This window comes from Antedon bifida, chromosome 7, assembly GCF_963402885.1.
Source record: "Antedon bifida chromosome 7, ecAntBifi1.1, whole genome shotgun sequence".
Lineage (NCBI taxonomy): Eukaryota > Metazoa > Echinodermata > Crinoidea > Comatulida > Antedonidae > Antedon > Antedon bifida.
The window spans coordinates 6,374,993-6,387,544 of record NC_136232.1 but is presented as its reverse complement, the minus strand read 5'-3'; the positions used below and the strand labels follow the sequence as shown (position 1 = coordinate 6,387,544).

The window sequence follows — 12,552 nt, the reverse complement described above, 5'->3', positions numbered from 1 at the left end:
AATTCTTGAATCCAATACTTTGTCACCGTGTTACCGAAAATTATTTATCAAAATATTTTATTATTCATAAAGCCTGTCTACACTATCAAACTACCAAATATGGTAGTAATATCCCCAAATATGGTAGTGATATGACATTATCGTGTCCAAATATGGCTACATCACATTTCTTTGTCACATAAAGTTTGAGTGTATACAGGGCTTTAGTAAACAATAAATATTTACCGTTTTCTACTGAATCTACGAAAAGTTTATATATTATTTAATTTGTTTTATTTACTTTACCAGACTCTTCATTTTTGTCGTAGTTTAATAGGATGAACACATGTATTTCATTTCAAGCATATTTATTATTTAAAATCTTTATAAAAGTATCTTAACATATAAACATATTTTTTTTAAATGAGAAAACATTCTAAGCCGTGACGGTTTTAAAACAACCCATCTTTTGCCTTTACACATATTTAAAACTAATTCCGAAAACAATTATTGTTCTATATATTATAGCCTAGGATGGTAAGTAGAGTGTAACCAGGCGATTCACTGTACAATGTATAGAACGATAGATACTTAAGCTGAAAGGAAGAAATCTACAACCGCCTCACGATGAAATGAATAAAAAAAATGATAAACGCACGATCACTAAAGCGTGGTTCCCACCAGAACGCAACGCAACGCAGCGACGTATCGACGCAAAGTGCTGTATTGCGTAATCACAAGTTGGAACCGACGATGCAACAGTGCTGGAAACATCACAGGTTTGATTTCACGCAGGCGGGGCAAACACAGTTATTGGAAGGGAATTTTCTTACGTTGCGTAGGTTGCGTTACGTTGCGTCGCTAGTGGGAACCAAGCTGAAGTACTCGCACCAATTTACATTTAATATGAGAAGATACATTAACAATTGGAATAGGCCTACAATACTAATTGTTTTATAGAAACAATAATACAGTCAAGGCTGTAGCGAGAGGTTAAAAACAGGCGAGGCAAAGATGCTTTAAATATAATGATTAATATAAAATATGACGATCTCCGCTGGGGAAATGGAACTTCAGACGATCGAGGCGAGCGCCTCATCTGCCTCATGCTGGCTACGGCCCTGACAGTACTAAATGAAAACATATTAATACAAAACTAAACAAATTATCCTTAATAATTAATATTTACCCTGATTATTGCACTATAATTCTAAACAAATAAATGTTAAATAATAAAATGTTTAATTATGAATTCGGACGCTTTTGTAAACAAGGCCAACAGCCATAAGTCGCGTGCTAAAACGCATAGTGATACCGGACCGACAGACAGACCGACAGACCGACCGAACGACATAGTGAACTATAGAGTCGCGTCCACGCGACTAAAAATGTATTGTTGACGTAAAGTTTGCGGTAGGCCTACACCACGTAGGCCTATATATAGTTCTGAAAAGAACTGTTTCTCGGCGTTTCGATCAATAAACTTTGATCGTACTCGGGAGTGAGAATGCAGGAACTCCAGGAAACAGGAAATATAAGTGAAATGGTGGGACTGGTCTGAAAGCTAAAGGCAAGATTCAGAACTATATATACGTGGTGTAAACTTTATATCAACATTTGATTTCGCCATGTAATCAATATTTATGCATTATCGTGAATGGAAAAATAATGGAAATAATATAACTCAATGTTTTTCTTTAAAAAAAACCTTTACCTCCATCCCAAACGTCTTGACAAACTGTATTTGATTTAAAATTTGTATAAAAACTGTTGATGTTATTTTTTATCATTAATCTGTTGTTGTAGTTTGATCAACTGTTTTAGAAAACCATCGTTTGGACAGACTTCTCTCCTGGATCGGATAGTTCGCAAGGCATTCTGGACCGTGTAATCTTTGTGTAGCATTAGGTATGCAGCAACAGCTGTGGGAGATCTACTGAAGCCTTCAACACAATGAACAAGAATTTTGCCTGAAACAAACAGAAAATGTTCAATATTCTATGATATTCCTTTAATGTACCCGTAGGCGAATTTGTTAGCGCGAATCGAAAGCATCAGCTTATAAGCCGTTTTTCCACTTGGCGAATTTGTTCGCGAGAATCGAAAGCGATGCGTACGTACGATGCATGCGTATTCATGTTTCCATCTTCCATATCTTTCTCTACGAATGCGTATAAGATGACGCTTTCGATTCGCGCGAAAAAGATTCGCTTAGTAGAAAATCGGCTTTACGCATTCGTTTTCATGTTTCCATCTTCCAATTCCCTCTCTCTACGCATACGTAGGCCTATAACTTATAAGCTGAAACTTTCGGTTCGCACGAACAAATTGGCCTAATGGAAAATCGGTTTTACAGATTCTCGGTTCTGTATCTATTATATATCCAGTATATTATCATCTGCAACACAGTGACATTACGTGTCAAATGTGACGTTTGTATGATACGGTAGGTCATAACCGTTAAATAATACATGTGTCACATGTGATACATATGTGACACTGTATTACAGAATGTGCCTATGATACGGCACAAATAATCGGTGTCACAATTGAGAAGAATCAGGCCTTACCTCCTGATTCTATTGCAGTATTGATGAAGTTAGCAGATTCTTCTAACATGGGTAGAATGTTAAATGTTTGTACATCTGTTGCTTTTATTCCGCGGTATACTAAGGCACTACTATCATCGTCTTCTCTCTATTGGCAAAAACAGAATTAGTGTAAAATAAAAATACTGTCGGAAATTCTGTGTACAATAATTATAAATTAATAATACTAATAATAATTGTAGTCTTACATTAGCGACTACTACAATGTTTCTAAGCACACAAAAATGATCCATACAATATCCTAAGAATAAGATAACAAAAAAAAGGAAGAAAAGCAGAGGAACCATTTACGCTGCTCCGTTCCAGCACTTCTTTAAATCATGTAGTGTAGGCTACAGTAGGCCTACTTAGTACTAACAGTTGGAAGTGGGGGAAAACCAGGCCTGATGAACGGTCATGTCAGTTCTCCAATCTATTGTAGGCCTATTATTTATACTTATTGTATTGTCTTTTCTGGTGGTATAAATAATTATTTAAACGACTCTTCTTAATGTTTGTTACAGATGTACAGTTAGTTAAGAGATAAAAAAACGTGACAGGAAAATTAAAGTAGTATCAAATGTTCAAGTAGTATGTTTTTAGTATAATCTTACAAACATGTTCTACCGTACTGTATCTCTCCTTTGGGACACCCTATTGGGAACTTTCCTCCTGTGAAACCGGTAGTGGGTGAGGGGGCCCGGCGGCAATATAAAGTTAACACTACGGCCGACACAGTGTCCAAGAGGTGACGGTCTATATCGTTTCAAACAAATTGTCAGTATATCAACGGACGGTTTAGAATTTGTTCTGTGCCTGTTGATTTATATGTACTGTATAAATACAGTAGGGCCTATACTGTATGTCACAGTCAAGGAAAACCATTGTGTGGTGAATTGTGCAACACAATAGCTTTGTTTTTATAGAGTTGGAATGTTTTTGTATAAGTGACCTTATAGTACTCTGCAGATGTGTCAACTTTTCCAAATCCTTTTCCTTCTGCCATATTTAGAATATGGGTTATACCAATCTTTCTTAAAAATGCAACACTTAAAGCTGTTCCCCTGAAATAAAAGCATAATTTATAGATTAAGTACGGTACGTCCAAATAATATAATGAATATAATGTAGGCCTACCCAACATCCACCGGATATCCCGTGTATGGTAGGCCTATACAGGGTATAAATAGCTACTACATTGTATAACACAACCTGCCTTTGCCGCTACCTCTGCCGATAGCGTACTAGAGTTAGTCACCTCTATCTGTACAATCAACAACCTCCCAGGGAATTACCCCGAAAGGGGAGGAATTCCCCCACAAGTTACTACACATACCGCGCAAATCGTTAGATACAGTAACTATTATACTATCTATTGATTAGTATATACACACCTTTCGCCTACAAAAATGTTGGGAAACACTTCGTCGTAGGCTCGACATGGCATGAGAATAACTCCTGTTGAATTAAAAATTGTATACAATTCTTCAAGTATTGCTTTATCATCATCAGAAGCCGTTGCCATGACTCAAACAATCGTCAAAAAAGAAAGATGACCTCCTATTTTTTATGGAAAACAAGTGAAAGTATTCTTTCAGAAGCAGCCTCATACACTCCGGTGTTCAGTGCAGTAATACGGTAACTGAATTACTTCCGCATAATGGACGATACTATTATTCAATAGGGAACTAATCCAAGGATTAAAAATAATGACAAAACAACTATTGTTTCGGAAAAAACGCATTTGCCACGGTTTTTGTAGTGAAATTCATTAAAATTGACAAATTTCAGAAACAATACAGATAAGAATAAAAACCAGAATTTAAGCTTTTATTATTTTTTTTTATATACCGAATAATTATTTATTTTATTGCCAAAATAAAAACAAACAAGCAATTAAAATCATCAATTGATTGCAATTAAATAGATAGGGTGTAATAAAATATTATAGAAAGACCAAGTTATTTAGTTTATAGCTTTAATATTATAATATTTACATACAAGTGGTCATGCCTGGCAGGAATTATTTTAAGCAAATTATTATACAAATTGTATATTACAGTACAGTATTTTCTGTACATATTTTAACATTTCGTACACTTTTTATTACATTTTTAAATAGGCCACATGTTTTTAGTTTCATTACTATAAACATCTGGAATAGTTCCAATAGGTGATGGAATCATCTGCACAGAGTTTTTGCCATACATTTTTTTTTCATAATGACATAGTTGTATCCAAAATCCAATGTTTGGACGAACTAACTCTCTCCGAAGTTTAACCAGTTTGTAGGCGTCGTGTAACGTCATGTGTTCACAGCGCATCAGGTAAGCTAACACAAGAGTGACGGATCTGCTTCTTCCTGCGTGACAATGAACAACTGTTTTCCCTCCATCCTTTTTCACGTTTCGAATCTTCTCTGCCACAACATCAAAATATTGTCGGAGATTTGCCTCTGGGACATCATTCACTGGTATAGAGATCACGTCAAAGCCAGACATGTCATGGTTTGTATGTTTATCACATGTTGCATTAATGATGCATGTAATTCCTTTAGCACGCAAAGCTGTTGGACTATCTGCTCCTCTGAAACTTGTGACAAATAGGAAGTCTGTAATCTCTGACAAACAGTGTACCTTTGAACGCTGAAACATTGCTTCTACTCTGCCTGCAAACAAATAAAATTGGACACATTTATATACAGTACTGTACAAATAGGCCAGAGCCACGACTGCATTCTCTCCTTGGAGAAATAATACAGGCCAGTCAGTTATGCACTACACTATAGGGCGGCTATACAGGTACTACTGTAGTGACTTCCTAGAAACAAACTAGGCCTACCACCTACTTACTACACTGTTACTAGTTCAGATACATTCATTATACATATTAGTACTAGAATAGTCATAACTAGATCTAGGCCTTCTTAACTAAAGAAACACATTTAGCGCCCACATTTATTAGCTATACAAACAGGTCTACAATAACGTTGAATAAATAAATATTATATTATAAACCAACCAGGGAAAATGAACAGCGTAAAATTAAACCAGATGTTTGTTTACAAATATACAGAAATACCGCCACCATCGATTGATAGTCCGATCTATTTGTCGTAGGTGGTAGCATTTACTTATTTATTAAATTTAATACATTATTTTGATGACGATGATTAATTAACCACTTTGGTTATGGAGTAAAAAATTAAATAATGCACGTATTATTAGGGTGCAACACACCCTTGTGTTTGTCATCTCATCTATCATTTTCTTTTTAATATATAATTAATTAAATTATAAATAAACATTTATTCGGTGACAAACAATTGTGTTTCACTAACAGCCAACAGACATGGTCACACTAAAACATTCTCCTTCCTTTTTAATTCAACATTTAAATTATAGTCCTACGATTTTTCCGTGTATGAAGTAAATCTCAATAGGGTCTCGCGCATGAGACGAATTATAATAAGTATTTTAATGGCACCTAATAGTTATCCACTATGACCAAAAATTGGATCGAAAAAAAAATGTATTTACCTAATTGAACTGTAAACTGTAATTTAAAGGAATAAATCGTCAAATTTGCTGCTAGCAAATGGGGTTTTGGTTGAATTTAACCGTTTATTTTGTCAGTGAAAACAATATTTTTTCCCGTTTTTTTTCTACGGAAGTGATTAATTTTATTAATACTACAAAACAATATAATCAAAGTCTACAGTGATTTTAGTAATCTGTCTTTAAATATTATTTATAGTTCAAAGTATTATTAAAGCGTCTCCTCGTCAGCTGTTTGCGCGATGACATGGTGATATTGTTGTATGACGAAAATTGATAATATCCACGGACTCAATACCGGTGTACACTGGTTTAAATTATCCAGCTACCAGTTCCACCACCACCACCACACCAGTTCAAAGTACATTGTAGTACACCCTTAAATTGTTATTCATCTCACTGTCATTTACTTGACAGCTTTATCGTTTAATTTAACGCCGCATTAAAACAGCAAAAATGAAGTTTGACGATATTCTTCAGTATCTTGGGGAATTCGGTTTCTATCAAAAGCGAATATATTTCCTTATATGCTTTATGGCCACTACGACGATGTTTCATCAAGTAGCCCAGGTATTTCTGGCCCCCACGACTGACCATTGGTGCAAGACCCCACAACTTGAACGCCAAGACTGCTATTCCTGGGGCCTAGATGAGGCCACCTGTAATGAATTAAAATACAATGCAACAATTCCTGAAGATGACGAAGACACCCAATTACGGGAGAATAACTGCAGACGTTGTGACGTCACATATTCTGAGTTTGATGTAGATACTGAGCGTTGTAAGTTGTCAGATCCAGATAATAAAGAAGAGTGTGTCGATGGATGGGAATATGACAGAAGTCAGTACAAAGCAACTGTCATACAAGACGTAAGTACACTATTGTACAGAGCTATAGAAATTGCAGTTTAATAACTATTATATAACCTATACACATTGTTGCAAAACACATACTTTCATATTATAAGCTATTTTGTTGATGAATGTACTGTAATTATAATTATTACATTTTATTACAGTTCGATCTCGTGTGTGACGACGGATCCAAGGCATCACTTTCTCAATCAATTTATTTTGCAGGTGTTTTGGTTGGATCATTTGTTTTTGGTGCTCTTGCTGATTTGTAAGTAGCCTACAACTAAACGATTGATTGAAATGCTTTTTAGGCCTAATAATACGTCGTATAGTGAATAGAAAGGCCATTTTCATTTTCGTTCTACAGCATTGAATGTGAGCTGTTAAAAAAGGATTTTAGTGAGGGGAAACTACTCTCTTATTTTCCACTAGTCTAGACTGAAATTAATACAAGATATTTTGGCATATATGGCGTTTTATACATATAATACTTGAGTTCAGACAAAAACGCCGACTGGTGGACTAACATAAAAAAGACGATAACAACAGACTTCAGGCAAGTCTAGTTTCCTCCGGTTGAAACAGAACATACATTAATACAGATAATAATACCTTATTTGTGAAAAAAGCAATCACCAGACACTTTTATTGTAAATGTTTTAGATACATTAATTTGTCATAGCTACTAATTTATTATTATTATTAATATCTAACAAAACAAATATGATGAGTTCTCTTGGTGATGACACTGATAACGCCTTTTGTGCTACTGTGTGTAATCTTATCTAACACACATAATCGGGCACATAAGTGTACTTTGTAATAACAGAAACACAATGGTGCTGATACTACTTACAATGCATTCAAAACTTTGCGTCATTTAAATACTGATAAACCGAAGACCCAAGTAAACACACACACACAACCACGGAAACGAAGAAAATAAACAAAAAACAAACTTAAAAACGACAGAGGGCGTGCTATTTAATATTTCTGTATATATTGAAGATACAGATAACTCAAGTATTTTGATTTCATTATCAATATATCAATTTTGGTATGTAGCTATTTTCTAAAAGAAAACACAATTTAATTTTTTGTGCAAACAATCTTTTCAAACACACAAAGCAATTAATAATAAAGGCCTACTTTGCAAGAGTTTTGCCAAATAAATGAACTCATAAAAACGTCATTGTACCTATATCCTTAAACCGAAATGCCCCCGTCATGATTTACTTTTTTAAGCATGGTTCCCACTAGGACGCAACGCAAGGACGTAAGCCGAAACGCAAGCGATTTGACCAACCACAAGGAACGGTTCGAATAATCCATCGCTTGGATTGGCCCAATTCGCTTGCGTTGCGGCCTACGTCCTTGCGTTGTGTTCTAGTGGGAACCAAGCTTTAGAGTATGTTCTACTGTTAACTGTTTCACAGTATTGGTCGCAAAAAGACGATGTTTCTTGCCATCTTCATAACTCTTGTATCTGGTATAGCGGCGGCATTTGCACCTGGCTACTGGTGGTTTACCATATTTAGAACTATTGTTGGTTTTTCTTGTATTGGAACATATCTTGCAGCATTTACTATTGGTAAGTAAATATTATATTCAAAATGATGATACTTTGTTTGATAACGCAGAAACCAAAGGCCTCTGGTTTTGGAATTATAAAGGACCATGCAACACTAAAGAGGACAGACGGTCGAAAAGGGTCATTGCCGCAATGGTGGTATTAAAACAAAAGGCACCCCCGGGAGACAACAGCACACCGACATAAACTTGTTTGAAGGACGGTTTCCTAAATAGAGTACTATTATATATATTTTCTGGAACTGTATTTTCTTTCTGAGACCCCTGGGTTTAGCCAGTGAGCGATCATAGTCGTTACTGCTTTAAAGAATATCTTTGAATTTTTTTAGCAACTGAGCTTGTTGGGCCGTCAAAGCGTACGTTTGTTGGCATGGTGATCAACTTCTACACTTCATCTGGCCTCATCCTTTATGGTGTTCTGGCATATTTCATCAGGGATTGGCGATGGTTACAGCTAACTATAACATTACCAAGTGCACTTTACTTTCTGATGATCCCGTAAGTAATATAGTGTTATATCGGCCAATAGTATTCTGACGAAAAGTACAAAACAACGACGATCAATAAAATTCATTCTTAATTTATTTACACATCTCAGATATAGCTTGTTACATAGCATGTGTAGCCTACACGAAGCTAACCCATATTATTCCTAACCAACCAATATTTGTCCGTTTGCGCATTACGTCATTCATCAGTATTAATCAAGCATGACGGATTGTAACAGTGCCATCACAGTATTGTTCATTTTTAAACATAAAAAGGCAGGGATACGATTTTGGGAAGGGGAAATTGCAGTGAACATTTTGCAAGTTTGTTTAGTAATAGCCATAACTGATAATCGATAGGAAGCATATTTTCGTATTGTTTTATTTTTTTGCTATATCATTAAATGAATTTGTAGCAATTGTAAGGTAGTTTAGCCTTTTGCTTCTCTAGACTGTGAACAATGTTTTCTGTACTGATTTAGTCCCTTTGAATACTTTACAATTGTATTCATCATAAGTCGCATTGTATTTTATTCGTTTCAGAGTTATTCCTGAGTCTGTACGATGGCTGATATCACAGAAAAGATTTGATGAAGCAGAATCACTCATCAAAGAATGTGCTAAAATCAACAAAGTCAGTTTGGACGAACTACCTGAGAATTTATTTGAAGAACAGAAATTGGAAATGGTAAAGATTGATAAATTCCTAAATTATGTGACGATAAAAGAACGTAGAACCATCTTTTATAAATGAAAGTGTATTGTCTGTGTTGTATGGTATGGCAACAAGGTATGGGCTGCTGTGGATAGAATGTAATAATGCAGAGGATTTGAAGTTATAGGTTCAGTGTGTTACAATTTTAACATGGAAAATCACCAATCAATGAATGCGGGGATCGAGCTGGGCCGCAATTATTCTACTCATTTCCACAAATACATATGAAACTTAATACAACATGTCCCTTAACATTTTTAAATGAAAAAATTTAATCAAATACAAAAACGGATTTATGTATTAATTGATTTATATTTTTTTGTTTAGGAGAAGGCAGAACATGACGTCACGTACACCGTTGTCGACCTTTTTCGGACTCCAAACTTGCGAATGAAAACATTTAATATTCTTTACAATTGGTAATAAACAATATACTAATGTTATTATTTTAGGCCTACACCATAATCAAATGCATGAAGTATCATCATTTAGCGTCTTACATTACGATATTAATAATAAATATCATTTTTTTTCACAACCCTAATTTGTTTTAGGTTTGTGAACAGTCTTGTATATTATGGACTGTCACTAAGCACAGCAAGTCTGGGTGGCAGAGACTATCTAGCGTTTATACTTTCTGGTGCTGTTGAGATACCAGCATTCATTGTGGCCATACCTGCTATTGATAGATTTGGTCGCAAACGAGTACTGTGTGCTTTTATGGTATTGGGAGGTGTAGCTTGTTTAACCACCATATGGGTCCGTAAGTATTTTAAATATTGTTGTAGCATGCATTATTGTACCCAGTACAATATAGACCAAACTCTCAAAAACACAATTTTTCATTTAGATAGGCATGTGGAAATCATGCTGTACCACGAATAGCATTATGATAATACAATGTAATTCACAATGTCCATTTAAAATTAAAATATAAATATTGAAAAATTGGGAAATTAAGCGCTTAGAAACTGATGAGACACTGCAGAGAGCGACAGGGCGTGCTATTAGTATTTCACCCCCATATTGAAGATACAGATAACTCGAGATTTTAATATGCTTTTGTGAAATTACCAATCGTTAAATGTTTAACATCTTCAATGTTCCTTCGTAGCTATGGGATGGGGTAGAACTACAGTGTCTCTTATTGGAAAATTCGGAATTGCTGCTTCGTTTGGTATAATTTACGTGTTTTCTGCTGAACTGTATCCCACTCCAGTAAGGTAAGTCGATACTGTGGAATATCTCATTGACAACTAACTACCAATCAGAACAACGTAAACAATCTCGTGACTAATTTAATAAATAAAAAAGTACTAACCTAGGCAAAATCAATGTATTATTTACAGGAGTGCTGGTATGGGTACATCGTCCATGTCGGCTCGTATTGGGGGTATACTGGCCCCCATTATTCTGGAAATTGGAAAGATATGGCCTCCTCTACCACTGATGATTTTCAGCTTAATGTCAATATCTGCTGGATTCTTAGCACTGTTGCTTCCTGAAACACTCAATCAAGACCTACCAGAAACAATAGAAGATGGAGAAAACTTTGGAAAGTATGTTTATCAAAAAATAAAACAGTCAATATTTTATTTATTTTAATTTATTCCATACGCATTCAACAGCGAAAACAAACTCGCTCATTACAGGATGGATAAACTATAATTTATCATGCTTATCAGGCCCAGGGGTTTTTTTTATGGTTCGGGCGAACCCCCCCCCCCCCCCTATACAGCGAACCCCCCTTAACCGACTGCGAACCCCCATCCCCGACATGCCCAATACCTCACCCTCATCTCTAAATCCTCCAAATACGTGCCCCACACAGTACAAAAGGTTATTCGTAAATTGAAAAATTCGTAAACTCGTTCTTGAATAACTCGATACATTATTCGCTGTATGAGCGTACGTCGAGCGATACGTGTCTGTAAATTTCCAAGAGTTTTCTGTGTCCCAAATACTTAGTGTCCGAACCCCCCCTTGACAGATCCTGGCTACGGCCCTGCTTATTAACTATAAACTCATTTGAGGCTTAGGGAGTGGAGTCGTGAGTTACAACCCTGGCTAGGTCAGGATTGAACCCGGATCTTGGGGTTGGAAGGCAAGCACGTTAACCACCAAGCTACAGCCCCACTACATGTGTGAATAACAACAATAACAATAATTATTGTAAATAGGATATTAAATGATGATTAAATCTTACTTAATAATATCGTAATTTTACAGAAAAAAGGTTAAGCCAACAAGTAAACCCACGATGGTTGACTACTGTGGACAAGTGGATATTGAAAGTAGTTTTACAAACGAAGCCTATGAAGTGGTAGAATAGAGTGAGAGTCGAGTAAAGACCCGATGTCTGCTGTTCATTGTCAGTCAAGGAATATTGTTGGTACTGAACGAGTTATGTCCACGGTCACCTCAAAACACAATGGATGACGGTTTAAAAAAAGTAGGCTACTCATCCATTAATTTTCTTGACAATTGTTTCCAATTTAAATGATAATTCGAAAGCTCTGCCTACACTATCAAACTAGTTGTGAACAAAGTGTGATGTGCCCAAATATGGTAGTGATATGCGCAAAAAGGGTAGTGGTATGCGCAAATAGGGTAGAGATATGACATCATTATACCCATATATGGGCATATCTCATTTTTTTTGGTTTAAGTCAACGATAAATAAGGACATAACTATTGCAATTGAGATTCAAATACATGTTAATAAACAAATATATAATATATACACATTTTTATTTTGTTTGTTTTTTTTTAAGTTAATT

The 12,552-nt window shown here is 35.5% G+C and overlaps 4 protein-coding genes across 4 annotated transcripts; 2 read left to right on the top strand and 2 right to left on the bottom strand.

Moving 5' to 3' along the window:
* Positions 1-340: 340 nt before the first annotated feature.
* Positions 341-4,173, bottom strand: LOC144847821 (dual specificity protein phosphatase 3-like). Its single transcript, XM_078704347.1, has 4 exons — positions 3,962-4,173; positions 3,520-3,631; positions 2,550-2,676; positions 341-1,949 (listed from the first exon to the last, which is right to left on the bottom strand). Exons 1-4 carry the CDS (start codon positions 4,090-4,092, stop codon positions 1,756-1,758), a joined length of 564 nt encoding a protein of 187 aa, XP_078560473.1. The 5' UTR covers positions 4,093-4,173; the 3' UTR covers positions 341-1,755.
* A 250-nt stretch (positions 4,174-4,423) lies between these two features.
* Positions 4,424-5,669, bottom strand: LOC144847775 (dual specificity protein phosphatase 14-like). Its single transcript, XM_078704290.1, has 2 exons — positions 5,589-5,669; positions 4,424-5,235 (listed from the first exon to the last, which is right to left on the bottom strand). The coding sequence occupies exon 2, from the start codon at positions 5,219-5,221 to the stop codon at positions 4,682-4,684; it is 540 nt and encodes a 179-aa protein (XP_078560416.1). The 5' UTR covers positions 5,222-5,235; positions 5,589-5,669; the 3' UTR covers positions 4,424-4,681.
* A 911-nt stretch (positions 5,670-6,580) lies between these two features.
* On the top strand, positions 6,581-7,251 carry LOC144848401 (organic cation/carnitine transporter 2-like). Its single transcript, XM_078705127.1, has 2 exons — positions 6,581-6,994; positions 7,144-7,251. Exons 1-2 carry the CDS (start codon positions 6,581-6,583, stop codon positions 7,249-7,251), a joined length of 522 nt encoding a protein of 173 aa, XP_078561253.1.
* On the top strand, positions 7,168-12,471 carry LOC144848606 (organic cation transporter protein-like). Its single transcript, XM_078705417.1, has 9 exons — positions 7,168-7,247; positions 8,416-8,570; positions 8,899-9,067; positions 9,601-9,745; positions 10,100-10,191; positions 10,327-10,535; positions 10,887-10,995; positions 11,122-11,331; positions 12,002-12,471. The coding sequence occupies exons 2-9, from the start codon at positions 8,435-8,437 to the stop codon at positions 12,102-12,104; spliced, it is 1,173 nt and encodes a 390-aa protein (XP_078561543.1). The 5' UTR covers positions 7,168-7,247; positions 8,416-8,434; the 3' UTR covers positions 12,105-12,471.
* The last annotated feature ends 81 nt before the right edge of the window (positions 12,472-12,552 follow it).